This window comes from Artibeus jamaicensis, unplaced genomic scaffold (genome assembly GCF_021234435.1).
Source record: "Artibeus jamaicensis isolate MK-2021 breed Jamaican fruit bat unplaced genomic scaffold, CSHL_Jam_final scaffold_660, whole genome shotgun sequence".
In the NCBI taxonomy this organism is placed as follows: Eukaryota; Metazoa; Chordata; class Mammalia; order Chiroptera; family Phyllostomidae; genus Artibeus; species Artibeus jamaicensis.
In genome coordinates, this window is record NW_026522052.1 from 2,465,344 (window position 1) to 2,488,786 (window position 23,443).

At 43.0% G+C, this 23,443-nt stretch overlaps 1 protein-coding gene across 3 annotated transcripts in view; it reads right to left on the reverse strand.

Annotated features, from left to right (window-relative positions):
- JHY (junctional cadherin complex regulator) overlaps nt 1–23,443 on the reverse strand; it is an 84,883-nt gene that overhangs the window by 50,480 nt on the left and 10,960 nt on the right. For all 3 annotated transcript variants that reach the window (XM_053659481.1, XM_037138294.2, XM_037138293.2), the window contains one exon: nt 15,417–15,936. In XM_053659481.1, the coding sequence (XP_053515456.1) occupies nt 15,417–15,936 (520 nt within the window). The remainder of the gene's footprint in view (nt 1–15,416; nt 15,937–23,443) is intronic.

Genomic DNA, 23,443 nt, shown 5'->3' on the forward strand with positions numbered 1-23,443 from the left:
GCTGTTATCAGGAGCCTGGTAACAGGAGAAAAGTCGGGCTTATCCCTGGATCTGCCACTGGGCAGTTTATCCCCTGGCTGTGGCCAGGAGGACTTGGTTTAGTTAGTTCAGTTTTTCACTGGTGATATTGATTGACAGTGATGGGATCCATTATGTAGCTTTGGTAAAACGTTCACAAATTAAAATGGCGTTGTCTTATGCTTCCTTCCCCAGAGAATGTGGGAGGTATGGTACTTCCATCCGCAAGCTGTTTTGTTGGATCTCAGGGCCTGAGCCACCCCAGTGGGAGCCGCTGGGCAGGTAAAGCATGCTTCCACATTATCTCTTTCAAAGTGGAACGGGACACAACCTCTGCCAGCTATTTTTTTTTTTTTGTGAACCATTCTATTAATACCAATCAAATTGAGAAAATGATCAAATGAAATTGCATTTTGAGCATCATAAGCTGTGTAATGTCTATTCTGTTAAATTGGGGCCTATAATTGCTTCTCTACTGAAAAGATACAACAAAGACAGCAATCATGGCATGTCATTATCCCAGACTAGAAAACCGGCCTTTGCAGGGAGGACTTCAAAGGCTTGTGGTTCTCGAATTGCATTTGGCTGCTATTGTGGAAGCGCAGGCAATCTTGATTAGGTGTTTACACCGAGGGAAGGCACGGAGCAGGGAGCCTGAGTGCCTGGGTCTAGAGCCATTAAAAAATTGTACATTATGTTCCTTGCTTTGAAGTGAGGGTTTGTAGGTAGGAAAGCAACTCAGACTGAGCACAGCTGAGCTAGATTGGGCCGCCGCTGCTCCCTCAAAGAAACTCATCAGGTTCTTAGGGAATCGGCGCCACACAAAAAGTTGATGCTTTACCAAGCGCTCTACGCGAATTAGTGCCTCTGCATAGGCACACACTGAAACGTGTTTAAATAGCACACTGTCGTTAAGGGCAGCCATCATTGCAGATTTCGCTCCTTTTCCCCTTGATGTTGTTTTTTTATCACTGACCTTAGGTTCAGATGTTGTGAGGGGCCTCACATTAATTTACTAGGTTCCTTATTATTTTCATTCCTTGATGGTACTAACAACTAGTACATATGCAAATAAAAACAGGCCGGATTCTGATTTTTAAAATGTATTTCCTTACCACAATTCCAACACATCGGTCATTGAGTTTGTCTCCTCGAGGCATAATCGCTGGGCTCAGGGTGCATTTCTGCGTTAACGTGGCTAATGAGGGAGCTGCAGTATTCACTCCTGGCCCTGTTTCTAACACATTGTGCTGCATTGGGTCACGCCCTCTAACGTCCGCGCTGCTACCTCCTGTGTTTATAAACGGCCAGCCGAAGAGGCTGAGGCATGACAATGCAGACAGGGTAGCCCTGTAAGCCTCCAAGGCGGGTATTTTGCGCAGCTGTCTGACTTACTCAGCTATGTGAACACAAGACACATGAGAGAACTTGGTTCCGCTGTTGGCCACTTTCTCCACTGCTATAGGACATTTCATGCTGTATCTAGCAGACATGTTCTCAATAAAAATTAGATGACAGGGAAACCTTTGGATGTGTTATTCTACATTCATTTTCCATATACGATAATTGAGTTTTACAACCCCCAAACTGATTATGCCAGTCACCTTCTCAGAAACACTTCAGTGCTTCCCACTGCCCCAGTCCTGAAAAATCTGTGAGTGCCCCCACCCCAAATCTGTAAGAGCCTGCATCCCCTGCTCTGCAGCCTGGATTCCTTCCTCCCTTCGCTCTGTACCGCTGGTCCCACCGGCGGGCCACGTGTGCTGTTACCAGGCATGTCTGCGGTGCCTGGGCCATTCTTTGCCTGGAAACTTCTCGCAGCACTGACTCTGAGCAATCAGTGCACTGTCCACATCTGGCTGAAATAAAACTTCCTCCAGGAAACCTTCCCAGAGGTTACATAGATGCACCTGAGCACGTGTCCTTGGTACTTTGTACTTTCCCTTTGGCAGCAAGTTTCAGCCTAGTAGTTATTTTCGTTTTCCTTCAGGGCTGTAAGCCCCAGAAGCAGCAGCAGAGTGGATTCTGTGCAGGGCTGTGTGCTGTGCTGCTCCAGTCCCGCTCCTCAGACAAGCTACGTGTGGCTTATGCATGCCTGGCCCATAGGTGCTTGATAAATGTCACTGAGTTAAAAGCACCAGTGTGCATTGCTCCTTGAACTCTCCATTTACATCAGAATACACATACGAGGGAGGAACCCCCAAAGAGCAGAATTATTTCTGGAGGGTGGTCCTCTGTTGTACAGGCACCCCCTGCCAGGTGAGTATTGTTGGAACCCATCTGTATCAGTGAACCAGCTGAGGCTGTTGAGAGGCTGCATTTGGTTTCAGTGAATTTTTTTTTGAAGGCTCTTTCAACGCATTTGCCCATTGCACGATGGGCGATTTATGAGTATGTATACCTTCCCACACCGCACTGAGTGTTCGGTAGGTTTTGACCAAAAAAACTGCATGACCCCCATGCCCCACCCTCCCAATTCGCCCGATCTTACCCCAAGTGACTTTTTTTGTCTCCCTGGATGAAAAAAAGTTCTCACAGGGAAATGTTTTGCTGATGTGGAAGAGGTGAAATAAAAACTGGCAGAAGCACTAAAAGGCATCAGAACTGACGAGTTCAAAACCTGTTTTGAGCATCAGGGCAAACATCTCAAGGTGCATTGCATCCAATGGAGAGCACTTGGAAGGTGACTGAAGTTTAAACATGTAAGAATAAATACACAATGTTTTATAAATAAATTCTGGGTTTTTGGGAGTCCCCACTTACGATCCACTTCTTTGTCTGGTTAGATTTGTGGTTGGTATTAAAGACAGGTAGCCAACTGTCAACAAGGAAGGTAGAAACCAGGACCTCATCTTCCACTTCTCTCCCTTGTTCACGAGGCCCCAGGCCCCCGGGGCACACCTTCAGCCCTTCATCTGTGCTGTGCCCTTCCACACCACGCTCTTGCCTCCAGTGTTTGCATGGAGAGCTCTCTCACTGTCTTTGTGAGCTATTTAAAGTCAGCATTTCCCCGGCCCCAATGCTCCTTAGCCCACTGCTCTGCTTCACTTCTTGCCTTAGCACTTATATCACATACATTTAATACACATACTAATATTTTGTCTATTGTGTCCACCTCCTAATAGAAGGTTAGCCTGGGTTTTGTCTCTTCTGTTCAATGATTTATTCTCATACTGTATCCTAGGACAATGACTGACAAATCACAAGCTCCTAACAAATACATATAAATGGTGAAGAAATTAACCATTTTAAAAAATGTGAGAGATTTTTAGGAATGTCTCATGCAACCCGTATGAAGGCTGATTCGCTGGTGACCTGAACCCTCTGTAACACAATGAAGACTGTCTGAGTGGGACCTCTGACGGTCACAGTGTTCAGACAGCCTGTCACTCGGACCCTTCAGTGTAACTCCATGTCACTCCGAGAAAAGGCTGAAAGCCAGCACAGTGACTCTGAAACCCGAGAACGTATCAGAATCACTGGAGGGCTTGTTAAAACTCAGAGGTTTTTACATTCAGTATTATTTTGTGTTAGGTCAGATGTACAGCATGGTGGTTAGACAACCATGTATTTCACCAAGTGGATGCCCTGATATTTGCAGCGCCCACCTAGCACTGTGTGTAGTCAGTACGATATTATTGACTCCATTCCCCACGCTGCGCTTTACACACCCGGGACTGTTTCGTCACTGCCAACCTGTACTTCAGTCCCTTCTCCTTTTTCACTCATTCCCCAGGCCCCTCCCACGTGGGAACCATCAGTCTATTCTCTGTGTCTAGATCTGTTTCAATTTTGTTACTTCGTTTGCTTTGTTCTTTAGATCCCACATATAAGGGAAATCATAAGGCATTTGTCTTTCTCTGACTTACTTCCCCTCTAGGTCAATCCATGCTGTTGTGCATGATACAATTTCATTCTTTTCTATGGCTGAGTCATATTCTATTCATTGTACCTATGTACCAGAGCTTCTTTATCCACACATCTATTGATGGGCACTTGGGCTGCTTCCATATCTTGGTTATTGTAAATAATGATGCAATGAACACAGTGATGCATATATATCCCTTCAAATTCATTGTTTGGGTTTCTTTGAATATAAACCCAGAAGTGGTACTGATGGGTCATAAGGTAGTTCCGTTTTAATTTTTTGAGGTGACTCCACACTGTTTTCCACAGTGGCTGGACCAGTCTGCATTCCCACCGACAGTGCACAAGGGCTTCCTTTTCTCCACATCTGTGTCAACACTTTTTGATTTATTGATGATAGTCATTCTGACAGGTGTGACATGATATCTCACTGTGGTTTTAATTTGCATTTCTTTGACGATTGGTGTCTTTGAGCATCTTTTCTTACGTCCATTGGCCATCTGTATGTGCTCTTTGAAGAAGTGTCTATTCAGGTCCGTTGCCCATTTTTTTTAATTGAATTTTTTTTGATATTGAGTTGTATGAGTTTTTTTATAAATTTGGATTTTACCCCTTATTGAATATATTACTGGAGAACATGTTCTCCCAATCAGTAGGTTGTCCTTTCATCTTGTTAATATTTTCCTTTTCAGTGCAAAAACTTTTTAGTTTAATGTAGTCCCATTTGTTTATTTTTTCTTTTGTTTCCCTTGCCTGAAGAGATATATCAGAAACAATACTGCTAAAATGTGTCAAGAGGTTTTACTGCCTATGTTTTCTTCTAGGACTTTTATCGTTCCAAGTCTTACATTTCAGTCTGTAATTCATTTGAGTTTATTCTTGTATATGGTATAATAAAGGGGCCTAGTTTTATTTTTTGCATTATCTGTCCAATTTTCTCCACACCATTTATTGAATATGCTGTCTTTACCTGTATGTTCTTGCCTCCTTTGTCAAATATCAATTGACCATATCAGTGTGGGTTTATTTCTGGACTCTCTACTTTGTTTCAGTGATCTATGTCTGTTTTTATGCCAGTAACATGCTGTTTTGATTACTATGGCCTTGCTGTTTGATATCAGGTAGCACAACACCACAAAGGCTGTTCTTCTTTCTCCAGATCACTGTGGCTATTCAGGGCTTTTTTGGTTCCATGTATGTTTTTGGAGTATTGTTCTAGTTCTTTGAAAGATGCCATTCATATTGATAGAAATGACGCTGAATCTATAGATTACTTTGGACAGCACAGACATTTTAATGATGTAACTTCTTCCTATCCATGAGTAGAGCACATGTTCCCACTTATTTGTATCTTCTTCAATGGCTTTAATATTCTGAGTACAGGTCTTTCATTACCTTGGTTAAATTTATTCCTAAGTACTTTTATGCAGTTGTAAATGGGATTTTTTTAGTTTCCCTTTCTGATAGTTTATTATTGATGTATAAAAAGGCACTGATTTCAGTTTTAGTAGTTTTTCGTGGAATCTTTTTAGGGTTCTCTTTATATGGTATCATGTCATCTGCAAATAGTGACAATTTTACTTCTTCCTTTCCACTTTGGATGCCTTTTATTTATTCTTCTTGTCTGATCACTGTGGCTAGGATTTCCAGTACTATGTTGAGTAAGAGTGGTGAAAGTGGACATCCTTATCCTGTTCTTGTCTTGAGGGAAACCCTTTTCATTTTTAAAACATAGATTTAAAAGCCTCACTTAGGGTTTATGACTCAGAAGTTTTGAGTGGGACCCAAGAATCTGCAATTTTAATGAGTTCCTGGGTGCTGCTGCTGCTGCTTGTTTGGGGACCACATTCTGAGAATCTCTGCTTTAAGAGATTCACATAGGCCCCCCTATACAAGGGCCTATGTGAAAGGCACTTGCCAATTTCTCCAGCTTAAGTACCCATGCTCCCTTCCTCACAATCTAGCTACACACAGCACAGCACTATGCCACCTTCTCCTTAAGTAATGTACTGGGTTAAGCAATACTTCCCAGTCCTCCTTTCAGATGTCTTAGATAATGCCCACAGCTGAGTGCTCACGCCCGGTCAGCTACTCACACGTATGCCTCATACTTCTATTCCCACTAGTTGGTTTGTATGTTTACCAAGAGTCTTTTACATTTGTTCCCAAGCCTGTTTATTCCTACTGAAAGTATTAAAGTATAGAATTTATTTAACGATTAGATCCTATGGGGAAACCTAAGTGTGGATAGTTATTTTCATTAAAAACTAAGTTAAATAATATAGAATGACCCAATAAAAGCAAATGGCAAAGTAACATGTTGAGGAAAAAAGTGTAAAAGATTAGTGGAAACATCCATAAAAATCTGTAAAGATTTTGTTCTTAGATTGTTTCTAAAGGCTTTTGAAGTTTCTATTCCCCTTTCAAGAAATCAGTAGCAGAGATCAGATGCTCCCAAACTGACGAAAGAAAGACATTGGGAGACTGGGATCAGCAGATTGTGCACTGCCAGGAAAGGCCTTGGCTTCCCAGGAAAAACTGGCAAACTCATGTGTATTTTATGTTGTGAGTTACGCAGTTATCATTTCTCATTCTGCTTTAAAAACGTTATCTGATCAAAGTCCTACTAGTCCCTAACTAAATAGACAGAGGTTCCTGCTCTACCAGCAGGCTTCCACAACACCGGCACAGTGTCCGTCCCGGCCTCTACAACGAGGAGGCACAGGGTCCATCCCGGCCTCTACACCATTGCTGCGCTCCCTTTGCCTGCTATTCCCACCTACACCTGTTTCCTCTGCTCCTTCTAAAGAATTGGGTCAGTGAGGCCTCCTCTGGGAAGGCCTCCTCTCTGACCTCCTCTGACAGGCGCAGGCACTTCTTCCCCTGGGTCCGCTCGGGGCTCTCCACATCTCCAGGGCAGCGGGTATCTCTCGGTACTGTTTATATCTCTGCTTCCCACTTCCCAGAAGCTGCTGAAGAGCAGAGTCACTAACAGCAGCAAGAGCGACACCAGCCCCAGTGCGGTTGAATCGGTACATGAGGGCGCTTACTAAGGAGGCCAAGTGATGCCCATCTCCTTGCTCCTGGCTTTACTGCACAGCAGCGCAGTGCAGCACAGGGGGAAATAGGCAGCGTTATCAGGCACACCAGGCACGTGTTTGAAAACTATCCTTAGAAATGATTAATTTATGTTGGCATTCCCCTTTTCCAAGGGAATGCTTCAGTTATGTGCAAAGTTTTCTTTTCACTGACCCATCATCAGTAATGTTGAATTAATGAAGCATCACTTTATAGACAATACAAATCGTTAGTTAGGCAACTAAGAGATGAACAGTGCACATGAGGAAGACGCCTTACAAATGCCTTGTATTGAAAATTCCATAAAGTTCAATTTAAATTACGCTGTCATAAGTAAGTGCTCTTGCTGTAGTTGCACAGGGCAAAAATAAAAAAATCTAAAAATCAATAAACATGCATAGAGTAGCCACTCTGTAGAACAATCTTTAACATATCATAGGAGAGGTGGGATTCAAAAACATGAGCATACTAGAAGAATTCTATAAAAATGAGTTTTATGTTTCTAACTGAATATAATTAGAAAATCGCAATCTAAATAAAGATAAAGCTTAATTTCACAGACAACTAAGTTTCTCTAAACTCACAACTATGGAAAAGGAGAGCAATGAATCACTTGACATTGATCTTATCCAGTAAGAAATTAAGTTTAAATCAAATGTTCAGTAATAAATATGACCTTTACATAGGGCTATATGATTATACCAAGTTTTCACCTACCCTACAGTAAGCACCTTGTTTGGTCACCCCAGGAGTCCTGGGTCTGAGTTATAGGGCAAACACCAGTGGCCTCACTCTCCTAGGGAAAAATAAGGCCCAGCAAGATTTTGTGATTTTCTAAAGGTGATAAATTGTTTCAATAACAATAGGGCTCAAATCAGGTCTTTTGATGACAAATTCCAGTATTTAAGTCAATAGCACAAGCTCCAGTTAGTTTTTCTTATTATTTCATTTTTTAAATAATAGAATTCTGGATCTCACAAAATTTAAAATTATATCCCTTTGTCGAAAACAGTACGTACTGAAGGCCAGGCTCTGGGAGCCAGAGGTGTCGGCGCATGCGCTCATGGAGCTCAGCGTCGCGGGAAGTCATACGGACGGAACACTCGCTGTGCTGTGCTGGCTGTTCGGGGGACAGGGAGGCAGTGGGAGGGAGGGTGTTTAGAGAATCTTCACAGAGGCAGGGGCCTTCGAGCTGAACCTCCAAAGGAAGGTAGGGTTTTCCCAAGCAAGCAAGTCAGGGGACAGTGGTGGGTCCATCAGGATGAAGAGACCCAGGGATGCAGGGAGGGAGGTGCCATGACAAAGGATGAGGCTGAATCCGCAGGAAGGTCCCAGAGGCCTTGAGTACCACTCTGAGAGACAGCATGGCAAGTGTGAGGGGTGACTAGGTGCGTGCCCTTCGCCGACAGCCTTTCGGGAGCCACCACAGAACAGGCTGCTAGACCGCATAGGGGCTACCCTTTTGGCTACAATGATTCTTCTCTACCTGAAGCCACAGCCGTTCACTCTGAGGCACTGCAGCCTGAACATCTGTGCGTAAAGGCCCATTCCCAGAGTGGGCTCCTTTCCTAGCCCAGGGGTGATAACAGCTTCCCTGACTGGGTGCCTGCGGGGCACCAGGGGCTTTGTTGGGATCCTCCACTAGCCTCCGGGGCAGAAATCGACCACGCACAACAGATGAAGCACAGAAAGCTTTAAGAGTCACCGGTTCAAGTACCCAGGGAGCACTACCTCCTAGTATGCTGAAGAGCCAGGATTTGATAATCCGTGATGGACTCTCACACCAGGGTTTGTTTGGGTTCCATTTTTCTCCTGTTACATTAGGTCACTACTCTCTCTGAGAGAGGCTGCCACCGAGGCTGGCGAGAACCAAAGCTGCCCCCCAGGGCCTGTCCGCACAGTCTGCTCTCCTCTGATCTGCTCACGCATCGGCCTGGACGGCACTGCCTGAGAGCCCTTTCCCAGTGACACTCCTCACTCCTTTTCTAAATACTTTATTCAGTCTCCTCTGAGGCACCTGGAATTATTTAGCTACATGCTATGGTTTTTGCCTGTGTCACATGACTAGCCCCTTCCTTCCACGTGGGGCTCTGAACGTCTACACCTAGCACATAGTTGTTGCTCAACAAATGTCTGTTGCTGACTGACCTGCTGGGTCAGCAACAGCCACAAAGGTGTGTTGAACCTGAGAATGGGAAGTGGATTCTATAAATGGCTTTATAGTGTCCCGAAGACCCTACATAGTTAAATGAGATTTCTATATCTACATTTGTAAAGTATCTGTACTTTCTTTCCAAGAAATTACAAAGAAAGAGAAGAATGACATGTATAAAGCACTTAACGCTCTTCTCTGAGCCCATATGAAATTTCAGCATCACCAGTCTTCAAAGTCACATTAAAGTCGAGAGAGAAAAGAAAGGTAGCTCATTTTTCAAGACATAATTTCCTTTACTGGTGGACTATAAACTGACTCCAGCTCTAATGAGTTTCAGACAAATCCCCGTGGCTACTGAGCAGCGCGTGAATCCCAGCACTGAACATGCACCAGCCAGTTTGTATCTAAATGTGATGCTCAGGTGCCCTCTAGTGTGTGTTGTTTTTATTCAGTTCCTGGCTCCACACATCATGTGACTAAGATCTGACCCTGTATTCCAACGTGACTTTTCAGTGCATTTCAATGTACTATTGACAGATCTATGAAAAGTGGCCACGAGGTCATGCAGCAGTTGAATTTAAAAATCAATGGTTCTACTCTGAGCCATTACTTACGAGCAGAAATAACACGATTTTGGGGACTCTGGGCAATCGGGGGTGTGAAGGTACAAGGGCTCCTCAAAGTGCTGTGCAGCGTAAGCACAGCCGCCCTTCAAAACTGAGAGCTCGGGACGGTGCGGCTCCTCCCACCTGCACGACTAACCATCCGTGCCCCCTTCCAGAGGTTTTGTGCACACCAAGGAAATACGATCTACATCTGTGAACCTCCTCACCATTTTACACTGTCTACACTACTCTACACCTTTCTCTCTTAATAATAACCCCTGATGAGCTGTCTGTAACAGTTCACAAAGATCATCCTCATCTTTTTAAACCCTCACCCACAACAGTGAGGAGATGTTCACTGATTCTTTAGAGAGAGAGGCAGGGAGAGTGAAATGGAGAGGGAGAAGGGCGGGGGAGAGAAACACCAATGGGTCACCTCCCCGAACTCGCCCCGACCAGGGACTGAACCCACAACCCAGGTCTGTGCCTGCCCAGATTCGAACCAGCAGCCCCCTGGTGTCCGGGGCAACACTCCAGTGGGGCCTCTTGGCCCGGCATCCTGGCTTTGAAGCAGCTGCAGTTGCACTCCCTTGTTTGGGTGCCTGTGACGTATGTCAGTACTCCCCAGATGACAGACAGTTGGTGGTCTCCAGTCTTCTTATTGCACAGAGGGTGAAATAAATGACCTTGCACAGGAGCTATTTCAGAACTGCGCACACGTAACGAGGAGAAACTCCCAAGTGTGGAATGTGCTGGGTCAAACAAAAATAATCGTTGCCAGCCTTTACATGGCGCCTGCTCTAAGCCAAGCATTGAGCTATACATTCTACACATATTAACTCATTTACTCAACTTTCTTAATAATCTTATGGGGAAGGAACTATTATCATCTCCATTTCAAAGATGAAAAAACTGAAGCAGTGGGAGGGAGAACAGGCTGCTCCGGGACACACGCCAGCAGGAACTGGGGCCGGCCCACCTGTCTCCAAAGTTCACGCTCCTCGCCATGACACTTTTCTCAAGGGGTATGTGAATTTACATTTTAAATAGATACTAACAAAATTTCCCCCATACTGGTATACTAATTTATTCTCTCACCAGCTTGACTATACTTTTTGCCTGTAGGTTCATCAAACTTGGGAAATTTTGTTGGTTTAATTATAGGCAAATGGAATCTCAGTGTGGTATTAATTTGCATTTCTCTTATAATAACTGATCTTTTATATACCTAATAACCACATGTATTAACTTTTCTGTGAATTATCTTTTCATATATTTTTTGTAATTTTATACTGGAGCACTGGTCTTTTTCTTATGGATTTCTAGGAGCTCTTTAAGTACTGAAGATATTAGTATATTGTCTGTGATATAAGTTAGAAACATTTCCCCTAGTTCTTCATATTTTGATCTTTTCATATGCTTTCTTCCTACAACAGTTTTTGATGTTTATGGAGTCAAAGTTATCAATCATCTATAGATTCTTGATTTTAAACAACTTCAAGATTATAGAGAATTTTCCTATTTTTAATAGTATTTTTGTGATTTTTAAAAATTAAATATTTCATTTAGAATTTCACCTGTCGGATGGCATGAGGTATGGATCCAACTTGACCTCTCCCCCCGGTGGCGTACCCAGCTGTTTCACTGAACAGCTCCCGACTCCCTCCCTGACTTGTGGCCCCGCCTTCATCAAATAAATTTTCATTTCAGATCTTATATTCTCATATGGAATTTGGTTCTATTTCTAGACTTTCTGTACTGCTCTTCCATTTTTCTATTAGTATATGCATTAAATACTACCTTAAAATTTAATTATTGAGGCTTTATAATACACTATACTATCTAGTAGGGCTATATTCTCTCAGAACCTTTCATTTCCAGAGCTGTCTTTATTATTTATGCCGATTTTTCATGTGAACTTCATAATCAGCTTTTCAAGTCTTATTTTAACAAAACTATAGAGAGTTTTATTGGGATGTTAGAAACTTCTTAGACTCACTTCCAAATCTTCCTAAATACAACACACTACTTAAGACCCTTAAGTCTGACTCAAAGGGGGCATGGGTGCTTACAAAAAAAAAATTAAAAAGCTGAGTCTTCTTGGTTGTGTGTCATGGTAATTGAGATTTATTCATTCATTCATTCAACAATAGATGTTATTTATCCTCTCGATGTTCCTAGTTGTAAGACATCTGTCATCTCTTTCAAAGAAATTAGAAGAGGAAAACAGATGTTCGAATCCAAAAGACTTACAGAAGGATGCTGCTCAGTGTACCCTACGGTCCCCATGTCGCCCTCCTGCCTCTCAATCACAGGAAAGCCCCCAGAGGCCACTGCGATCACCGAAGCTCCGTGGGTACTGACTTACCCCACTTTGGCTTTAGTTTTCTGATAAACGCTTTATGTCCTTTATACTCTCACTGCTTGCTATTCAAAGTGTGGTCCGTGGACCAGCAGCCTTGGTGTCACCTCGGAGCTTGTTACAAACGCATGCCCTTGTGTTGCCCCCGACTTACTGGGGTCAAAATCTGTATTTTAACAAGATCCTGAGGTAGTTCATTAGCACTTTAAAGTTGGAGAAGCAAAAGATCAGTGGTTCTCAAAGTGCACACCCAACAACAGAAGGGGCATCCTCTGGAACCAGGTAGAGAGTTCAGACCCTTGGGCCCAGCCTGACTTCTCCCCAACCAGAAGTCCTTGGGCTCTGTCCAGCAACCTGGCTTGACGAGCCCTCAGAGGATCTCACCTGTGCTAACGACTAAGGACCACTGCTCTGGACCAGCGACCAGCCTGGGCCAGCCCTGAAAACTCCCCATGTGTATGGGATACCACAAATGAATTAAATGAGAATTCCAGGGCTTCACATGGTGAATGTTCCAGGGCTTTCAAACGTTTCCAGGCGATTCCAATTTGAAGTCAAGGGTGAGAGCCTCTGCTCCGTCCCAAGCAAAGCTTCTCAAATCAGGCTTCACATCAGAGTCACCGGAGGGTCTCTAAAAAAATTCTGATGCTCAAATTCTCACTCAGAGATGTGAAGTGGCCTGCATAAAGCTGAGAATCACTTTTTGCCCAACATTTAGTTTCTCAGGGCTTCTAATACCCAGCCAGGAGTTCACACCTCTGCTTTAGGAATACCTTTTTGCCCACATAAACTTCAAGTTAGACTGAAGAGGGTCAAGTCTGGATGTAAGGGAAGAGATGTAGTTTTCAGTCCCCATATATTTACTGAGTCCTTGAAGTGAGGGTGGCTAGTTACTATGAAGATTAAAAATAAGTCCAGTGAGGCTCAGTGGACTGAGTGCCTGCCTGCGAACCAAAAGGTTGCAGGTTCGGTTCCAGGGCAGGGCACATGTCTGGGGTGCAGGCCAGGTTCCCAGTTGCAGGCATGTGAGAGACGCCAATGGATGTGATCTCACATCAATGTTTCTTTCTCTCTCTTTTTCCCTCCCTCCCCCTCTATCTAATAATAAATAAATAAATAAAATCTTTAAAAATATCTGTTCAAAGCATAGTTCCTGCTCATAAGAAAATATATAATCTGCACTGGCACAAAAGACTACACAGTTCTTAAATAATTATTTTACAGTAATATGGTTCATGTGACTGACTATAACATGGACTAAAAAGTTATACACATATCATCATATCATTGTTAGGTCAAACTAATTTTTATCCTTCTAAAAGAATAGAAAATGAGGAAACTATATGTTAGAAATGGTTATGAAACAATTTTAAATACAATTAGCAACCAGCCCTTAAATATTTGAACCTGGAGAAAGCAATGGACAAGGTCCATGGCTAAAGGCTAAATCATGAGCTTAAAGACTGGGCAAGCCCACAATGCCCGAAAGTCTCCTTGGCATAATGAAAACCACGCTATGGAATCACTGACATTCAGCTCAACCCAGCAAGGTTTAGTAAATTAAGTTATAATTACTTAACAATCAAATATCAGCAATGAAAGAGTTTATAGTTAACATTTTTTCCTTTTTATTATTAGAAATATAACTACTTATTTTAGCCTATTTGCCTCTCCTTTTATATCAGCTTCTTCTGACAACGCATTTTAAAACAAATTGAAACATATCCTAGCCTGGGAGAAATAATTAGCTATAAATATTTTTCACTTATACTAGGCCATCAAATTTATTTATAATTTTAAATGAGCGATCAAAATTCAAAATTCATGTTGGTTTTATAAAACAAAAAAGTACATTAAACATCTAAAACTGGGTCAAAATGTTGTAAACTCTGCTTCACTTCAGCTAAATATTTGTTTTGATAACTCAGCTAAATCTATGACACCCACTCCGTCTTATTATTAGTCACAAAGGCAAGGATGTGACATAATTCTTTTAGACTATAAAAGAAATTTTTTTTAAATTTAAATATCTAATTGTCTTTATTAAGTAAGTCATGAATTGGCAGCATGACATCTAGCAACCAGCAAGGTGCTGCTTCTCAAGGGAGCTCTAAATCAAGAAAATAATCACAAGCATTCACCCCATCTCTCTTGTTCCATCAGAAAATACAGGTTAAACTAGGTTACAGCACTTTCGATGAGACCCATTTAGGTTTGGAATAGGGTTACGGGAATCCCCACTCAATGTCACACGGTCTCCTGCTCTGGCCCCACCATAGCAGATGATGTACTTCAAGCTGCTCCCCCCAATAAGGGTGGTGGACACTCGGATCCAACCACACTCTCTTCTCGTGTCCACAGTGGAATCATTCATTACACACTGGGTTGATATGACCTTTACCTGCACCCATGAAGTAGAACTAAGTTTACTGGATTCAATAGGTTTTGAATCCATCATCTGGGATAGAATTTACCTTCAAAATGGTCAGATGAGCAAGGGAGGACATTTATTATTATTATTCTAATTTTACAGATGGACAGACTAAGGTTTAATCGGGATAGGATAATAACGGATGCTGTAGGGATTATTAACAGGAGTTAGAAAGGTAATAGAATAGTTTGGATTTAAAAAATACCCCATGTTGTATCTGCCCTCCTTCCACTCCCACCTGGTAAGTACACGGGATCTGACTGGGAATTACTTCTGTACGTGAGTTGCCACTATTGAATGTCCTGTCATCTCCAATGTGTTGGGAGCAGCTAATCAGGTTGGAAACCAGTGCTGCAAAGGCAACCAACATAGGGAATCAAAATTTCTCCATTGGAGTATGCAGTTTAAATAAAGTTTACAGTTCCTTCAATGAAAACATTTTAGAGATAATTGAATTGCAGCAATTACAGGAGTATAAACCATTCAAAACTTTTATTTTGCCTGTAGGAATTTGTGGAATAATTCCCTAGGGCATTAGATTTACTCAGGCAGGTGTTAACACTGCCGCCACTATCTCTCAGAAGGGATACCCAGCCATTTCGAACAAAGGCAAATTCCAGTTCAGTGCTTCAGATGACATTTTTTCCCTTTATAACTTGAGTTCTGGCCTGGAAAGAATTCAGAGCCAAGACTCAAACTATAAGAGGAAGTTTATTTAGAGAGTCACAGAGGCGGGAAAATTGAGCTCAGAAAACAAGTTACCGAGTCAAAAGAAGAAGCCCTTGGAGATCAGGAGAGAGAAGGGTGAAGCTGGTGTGGGGTAGGGGGGATGGGAAAAACACGGGCCAGCTCCCGGGAGGGAGAGACCGCTGGTGAGATTTTTAAGTAGCTGGTACATACCTGTTCTGTGTGCATGTCCTCCCTTTTTCTATTGTGAAGTTGAAGGTAAGAGTCCATTTTAGGGGTAGGTAATCCCAAAGTCAGCTTATTTTTTTCCACAAAATATTGTTTGTACTTCCTTCGCCGAGGGCCACATGGTCCTGAGGAGAAAACCTCTTTGCGCGACTTGGGACTCTTCGAGTACAGAGACAGGCTGCTGGACTTCTCTGCCAGGTCATTGTCGCTCAACTCCGAAAACAGCTTGCTGCGATGGGCGCCGTGCTCATAGTTTGGGCTTAAAAATTCACTACCAAGTAAGGAGGCTTCGCTCTGTGGGCTCTTTTTCTGTTCGCCCTTCCCCCCTGGGAGTTCCAGCGAAGTCTCCCTGGAAGGGTAGAGTGGACCCAGAGCCGGAGTCTCTGTGGGGCTGTCTGGAGACTCTGGCGATGTTTCCACACTCAGTGACTGCCCTTCCTCTCTCTTACTCTTCCAGTTTGGGTCATAGCGGAGATCCGAGTATTTGTCTTCTTCTGGGTGTTGGCTGCCCAAAGCAGAAAAGAAATGCCAAATAGTTAAGGTAAATTTACTCATTACATTTAGTTGCTCATTTTATTTTAAATCAATCTCAACCCATCTCCTATAATTTTCCTTTTACTACCGACATGTTAAAGACATGTCTCGGGCATTTTCAAATTAGGCCTGCACACCACCCATAATGGCAAAAAGGTCTTAATTATTCAATTTTATTAAAATAGGGACTAGAAACTGGGGACAGTTAATTTCTAAACACCAGAAAACAACTGTCAAACAAGTGTCTCTAACGTTAAACCAGCCAATGACTGGTCCGAGAAATGCTATTACTCGTGCACACCGCAAGTATTTCAGCTGCTGAAGACGAAGCTGACTTCATGCTTTAGCTGGTCATGCACACATTTGGCTATTCATCTAAGAAGGAAAACACGAGCGTTACCTGGACACTTGTCTCGATCTACTCCCTTTCAGGAGGAAACGAGATTCATCCCAGCTGAATTCCTGCACAGGCTCTCCTCCTTGTCAATGGTTTTACTTTTCAGTTCACTTTGTGTTTGTCGATTTTATCAAACACACTACAGAACAATCCCCAAGATTTAGAATCAGGTGGCAGCTCAGGTCTCTGCACAGAAAACTCAGCAGACAGGTCAGGGTTTACTTGAAGCTGTAGGGCAGCCCTATTTGAATAAAAGGTTAAACTGATTGTCCTGGCTGAGGGAAGTGAACTTGACCCCAAATAAAGTCCTCTCTTTTCCCCATGGCAGTCTCAATTTGTAAAGCACCTTCCAGGCTTCACCAAAAAAGAAAAAAAAATGCTGGTAATATGGCATATTTACTGGTCCCTTTGATCTTCAAAAGCTAAATGGGAGAGATTTTCCTCCCTTGAGTTCAGCAGATGCAATCCTCTAATCAAAAAGGAAAATGCAAATCAGCCAGCGTTTTTATGCTATTTGATATTCCCATTTACAGAGGACACGATTTTGTGCTGGATAAACAAACTAATGGTGCACCTGACGCTAATTTACTCTTCTTAACAGGGACCCAGATTTCTTTGATTTGATACAAAGCAAAAACTAGAGCAAAAAGCCAAAACTCCCACGTCTTGCTAAATTGTCATTGTGAATTTTTTAGTTCACGTATTAAGATGGAAAACTTTCTGGAGCAGGTGGGTCTTCCTTTGTCACATACCAGGGGAAGAATGAATGCATTCCTCCAGCAAGATGCCTGGATGGAGATGGCCCTCATCTATCAGGAAACTGAACACCAGACTGTGTGACTTGCCACGCCCCACACACACACACATGATACCGATATCTCTGGGGCTCAGATAAGCTTTCCTGTCTGATGGCCCATCCTGGGAACTCACCACAATTTTGGCTCTGCCTATTGCTTGTTCTATGAGTCACTGAGTGTGTCTTAAGGGCATGGAGCCGTCCAGCAGGACACGCAGGACTTGGGACTGGACAGAGCTGGGCTTAAGTTTGGGTCTATCACTACGTGGCTAAGCACCAGCTGGCAGACCATGTCCCCTCAAGCCAGTGTCTCTCCGCTGTAAGTGGGGATGAATTATATTTATTCTGTCTATTTCTCAGGACTCCATAAGGATCAAAATGAGACATTATATCTCATTTTGAATAATACAGAATTAACATTCTGTATGTGACTTATTTCACTGTTCACTGTGGGGACCTTGCCCCTTCACCTGGTTATGGCTGTGGGCACCGGGCACTGCGGGTTAGCCTACCCTCCCTCACCCAGTGCTCTGCCCTCTGCCAGAGACAGAAGAATCAGAAAGCATTCCTTAAATCAATACCTGAGCCTCTAAAAATACTCCTGTCAACACAAATGTGGTATTCAATATTTATTTGAAAAACCAATAGTAGTAAATTAGAATATAAACATGCAAAAAAGCTTCTTGCATTGGACCGGATTAGTGACTGACTTTAGGGCTTGTCTTGCACTGTCACAGGTAAGGTTCCACTGTGGTTGTTTAGGTGGGAATGAAAGACAAGGCCCGCCCCAGGTATAGCTTCAAGCAAGCAAAGATTTAAGACATTTTCTAATGAAGAAAGGTGCTGTTTCCTCATATCCATGATACATTAAAAGGAAAGAGTGAACTTGACTCTCCGCATTGATTTGCTTGACTCAACAGAATTGAACTTTCCTCATCCATTTGCCCACGCATCGATCAGACAGGTATTTACTGAGTGCTTGGGGGCCCGAGGAACGCCGCAGTGGGTCATAGCCTAGTGCGGGGAGCAGGCTAGGAAAGACTCAGTGAGAACAGGAGTGACACGGGGGTCCTCAGACCTCAGTAGGGTCGGGAGAAGCTGAGGCCTCGGGCCACAGGAAGTGTGTGCCAGGCCAAGGGAACAAGAGGGAAAAGAATGGAGGGGAAAGGAAACATGGTGCTGTCCAAGAACAAACTCTGTGTGGGTGAAGTGGGGGGCAGGAGCGGGAAGAGCTGAGGAGCAGAGCTCAGAACGAGGGAGAGGTCACATCTTGAAGGGCTTCATAAACTCTATGAAGGAGTTTGGCTCGACTAAATTAATTTCAGAGTTTGAAGTTAATTAGCAAAAACAATGTAATTAGAGAGCAAAGACATAGTGACACAAACACTTTTGGACAGTGAAAATGATGAGCTTTTGAAAGGAATTATCGACAGAGGCTATAAGGCTTTGGGGGTTGGGAGGTGTTAGACCAGGTAGTCCTTCACAGTGTTTAAAGAAGGGGCTGGAGGCCTTTCAAAGTGACCCACCTCACGGGGACCACTGTCCCGCTCCTCAGGCATGGGGAAGGATGCGGGTGCTGACCTAGGGAATGCTTAGAGTGAATCTCTAGCTTTTTTCCTAGAACGATGCTATGAGGTCAGTACTATTATTATGCCCATTTAATAGATAAAAAAACTGAGCCTTAGAGAGCTGTGTAAGTTTCACAAGGCCACAGAGCTAACAAATGGAGGGGCTGGGATATAGACCTGGCAGTCTGTCCCAGCACCTGGCTCCTGTCCATTAGGTGGCCCTTAATCATGCAGCTGTTCCCAAAGGTGGCAGTGAAGCACACACTGTCACAGGGCCTGCCTCATGGAAGTTAGTGAATTGATCAATCAGTCAATTGGCCAGTCAACAAATATGTACTGAGCGGCTCCCCAGGTACTGGGCACTGAAGATGGAGTGGTGAGCAAAACAGAAGCAGGCTGATTGGCCTTGCGTGCTAGTGAGGAAGGCTGGCTTCTGCATCAACTATAATAATCAAGTAACAAATTACATAGGTAAAGAGATATAGAATACGCATATTTAAAATAGGAGGATATAACCTTGTTTGTCACCGAAAATATGTTAATCTCTTATTTCCAGATTCAGTCACTAGAATCTATCACAAAGTCCATTCCAACTCTATTGTTCTATGATCCTATGATAAACTCACAAAAGACTCAATAACCAAGGAATGTCTACTCTTAAACTAGTTGGTCTTCAATGAAGGAAATGGATTCTGACTTCTATCTGGGCAGTAATACTACTGAAAATACCGGCACTCTCATTGGTCATCGCATTTGAGCAGCACCAGCTGACAGTGGCATGACATCCAGTCAGTCCTGGTGTAGACCTTCCTCAGTCCCAGGGACTCTCCCTGCTGCTGCGCTTCTCTGAGTGACCACAGGGAGTACTCTGGTTCTGAGAAGGAGTGTAGCAGAGCGTCTCAGGACAAGGGCCCTGGAATCCGACTGCCGGCACTGAGTTCCTGGTGCTACCAGGTGCTGTGTGTGCGTGGGCCAGTCAGGAAACCTCTGTGCCTCCACTTCCTTATCAACAACACAGCATGGTCTATAATAGTGCCCACCTCAGAGTGTGACTGAAAGGATTAAGCAAATTTATAAATGCATAAAAGCTTAGGACTATGCCCTCACACAGAGTAAGGGCCTGGTGAGGGCGAGCTCTGGGCGCGTTCCAGTGAGCTCTCTCATTGGTCGCTGGCTTGCCGTGTGTTCCCTGCAGTGGCCCCAGGCCACACTGTCGTGTACCATGCTTCCTGTTGACGGCCCCTGGGGTTCTTTCCCCAGAGCTCAGGTTATTGCCAGGGTACAAAGTTGTCTTGTGATGCACTAAGTGGCATCTTAGTGGCCTGAAAAAATGAACCCATGTTTTAACAATGCAGTTTTAATACAACTTAAACGTCATGAACAAATCCGTCAAAACTGTGTTCTGGGAAGTAAGATTAAGAAATGTCAGGGCCTCTGTGTGACGGAATGTTTTAAGAACTGCTGAAAAATGGTGAGGAGGATAAAACTAGGAGACTCGAACTACTTAGACTTTCAGAAGTTCTAGCCTCAACAAATTTCTATTTTTTTAATCCTCACCCAAGGACATTTTGTTTTCATTGTTTTCAACGAGAGAGGAAAGGAGAAAGAGGGAGAAAGAAAAAAAATCAATGTGAGAGAGAAACACTGATTGGTTGACTCCTACAGGCACCGTGACCAGGGGTTGAAACCACAGCCTGGGTATGTGCCCTGACCAGGAATCAAACCCACAACCTTTTGGTCTCTGGGACAATGCTCCAATCCACCAAGCCACACCAGTAAATTTCCATTCTTAAATGCCATAGAAGCAAGAGTGATGTTTAAAGTAGAATCTAGAAATTACAGAGGGTTTTGAAACAAATCAGACAAAATGAACAACTCTGGCTAAGAAAAATGTTTTTGAACCACTCATTTGAAGAGACACTCTAATAATGTACATATACAAGACAGAATCTGAAAATGCAGCTCTTAACAGAGCATTAATCACACTTCACCATTTACACCTGTGACAACAATCTCACAATATTCCCTCTACCCTCTCTCGATGGAAATCACACGTTGGGACACATGGGAGGTTATGTTTTGCCAAATCACAAGCACAGAAAGCTGTAATCCTTACAGAAGCAAGTCTAATGGTGGAAATAGAACATGACACTAAAGAACCCCATTGTGCTGGGCTTGTGTGCTGAGATGCTCAATTGTGTTTCGTGGTCCAGGTCAACACTTGGGGACAGACCAAGTGTGAAGTGCTCCTTCATCAGTAACCATCCCCACACAGAACAGGCATTTCTCTTCCGCCGCGGCTGATAGAAATGCTACATGGACAGTGAGCACGAAACGCTTTTGTTTGCATTGAGGCAACAGATGCCGGGTCTCCTCTTCAGATGCTGGGTTAGAAACGGATGCAGGGAGGAAGGGGCGGGGTCTCTCATGGCACTTGCTGGCTTTAATGGACCATATTTAATTAATGACTGTGACAACTTCAAACAAAACAAAATAAAATCTCCATCTAATGAAAAGCCTCATATTCAGTACAGTATTCAGTCAAAAAATGACTAAAATTAGAGCATGTTTCTAGCACAATTAACATCCTTTGTACACATGATAAGAGTTTCAGTAACTAGCCATTTTGCCTGTTGAGAAGGTGAATAAAAGCATTGCTATTAATCATTTAGTAGCTATTTATTTGCTATTTTATTTAAAGTAGACGGTTAAATTGAAACTGCACGTGTTATTATTGATTTAGGTTTAATTTAATCCTTTTAAATAGAAAATTATTGCCGATTTGTATGCCATTAAATCTTTCATGCATATGAACAGCAAATTTGATCTTTATTTAAGTGTAAAGTTTTTAATGCTTCTTTAAGAACTATAAAATTGACAACTGTTTCCAAGGATTTCTGAATTCTATGCTCTTCTTAATCTTTTATCAACAGCTTTTAAGTAAATCAAATGAAAAAAAAACCCAAATAATTAAAAAATGACTTTTGCAATTATGAAATAAAATGGTTCCTCAAATACACTGGAATGCTTTGGGAAGGATATTTACAACCCAGAAATTTTCATTTAATGCAGGCATTTATTCTGACAAAATAATTAAACACTTAAATAGAAAAAGGGTGGTTCAATGAACTGAAGGCCCAAGACTGCCTACAGGAATACATGAGACTGAAGGGCTGAATTGTTGTCTAGTGAATTTTATTTACAGCAACTACATACTCTGGATAATTCCACCTAAAATCCTTTCTTTTCTTCAACAACAAGTTTATGGCTGAAAAATAACCAGATATTTGTCCCACATTGAAAGACGTGTCAGGAACAGTCTTGGCTCAGGACAATCTGTGAGTCCAGGGAGAATAAGCTGCCCGAAGAGGGCATGTTGGCGACTGCCCCGTGGAATTCCAGTACCTCGATTCTACTCAGTCTGTCTCTTGTGCAGCAAATGCTGTATCTTTGCAAAGGCAGCCTGACACAGCAGCCAAGAACACAATTCCCCCCATTTAGGGCAAGTCGACAGCGCTCTGCCAGACCAGGGGGACTTGGTTGTTCTTTTCGTTCTCCAGAAACAAGGGTGAAGAGTCAGGAACCCAGATTTATATAAAATGTTGGGGTGTTACATTTTCTTTAGATAGCGTAACCCATGAATGGACTTTCTTTAGGTAGAATTTCTTGTATTTTAGAAGCCAGATGTTCATAGCACTGGAGTTTAAAGGTAGCCGTGACATCATGGGAAAAGCGAGGGCCAGGTCTCAACATCTGGGCCCAGGCCAGGTTTTGCCACTGACTATAGCTGTGTGCGGAGTGAGTCCTCCGCTACCCTGGGCACCAGTTTCCTCTGTTGTGTGATGAGGGGACTAGGCTGAACTTGAAGAGCTCCAATGGCTCTAAAACTCCACTGTTTTAGTAACTGGGTTGGGCCTGTCATGTGAAACTTGGCAATCTATGGTTAAGTGTTGGGAAAAGCACTTATTTTAAATTCAATACATTAAAAATTATACTTACCATAGCTTCCTCTATTTTCAAACTTGCCATAGAGTGGAAATAAATGAAAACAATAAAGGTCATGAATTAAACTATCCCTTTAGTTTAATCTTTTTAAAATATTTTAATTAATTTATTTTTAGACAGAGGGGACGGGAGGGAGAGAAACATCAATGTGTGGTTGCCTCTCATGTGCTCCCTGATTGGGGACCTGGCCTGCAACCCAGGCATGTGCCCTGATTGGGAACCGAACCAGTGACTCTTTGGTTGTTAGACCAGTACTGTCTACTGACCCACACCAGCCAGGATAGTATCAATCTTCTTAATTCTCCTGATGAACTCGTGTACTTGCAGGTGATATAAATTTAAATTACACATTGAAAGGTTTCAAACTCACTATTTATTTACCTATTTTAACGTGGTGATGCATCCCTACTTTGAAATAAGCTAGAAAGGAAATGGTTGTTCTTGGAAGGCAATAAACCCAAAGAGTCCCTGTGGCTGTAGCTTTCTGGCAGGGACTCTGCCCTTATTACACACAGTCCATGTCCTCACATCTTCTCTAATCCCTCCTCGGACTGCTCCTGTTACAATGGCACCGTGCCTGCTCTGAGGAGTGCAGAGTGGGAGCACATGAATGGACACAGAACAGGAATGACTAACACCTCTCACCAAACGTCACATCTCTAATATACTTACTATTCCTGTGTGACCTGAAATAGCTACACTGTTACCATCT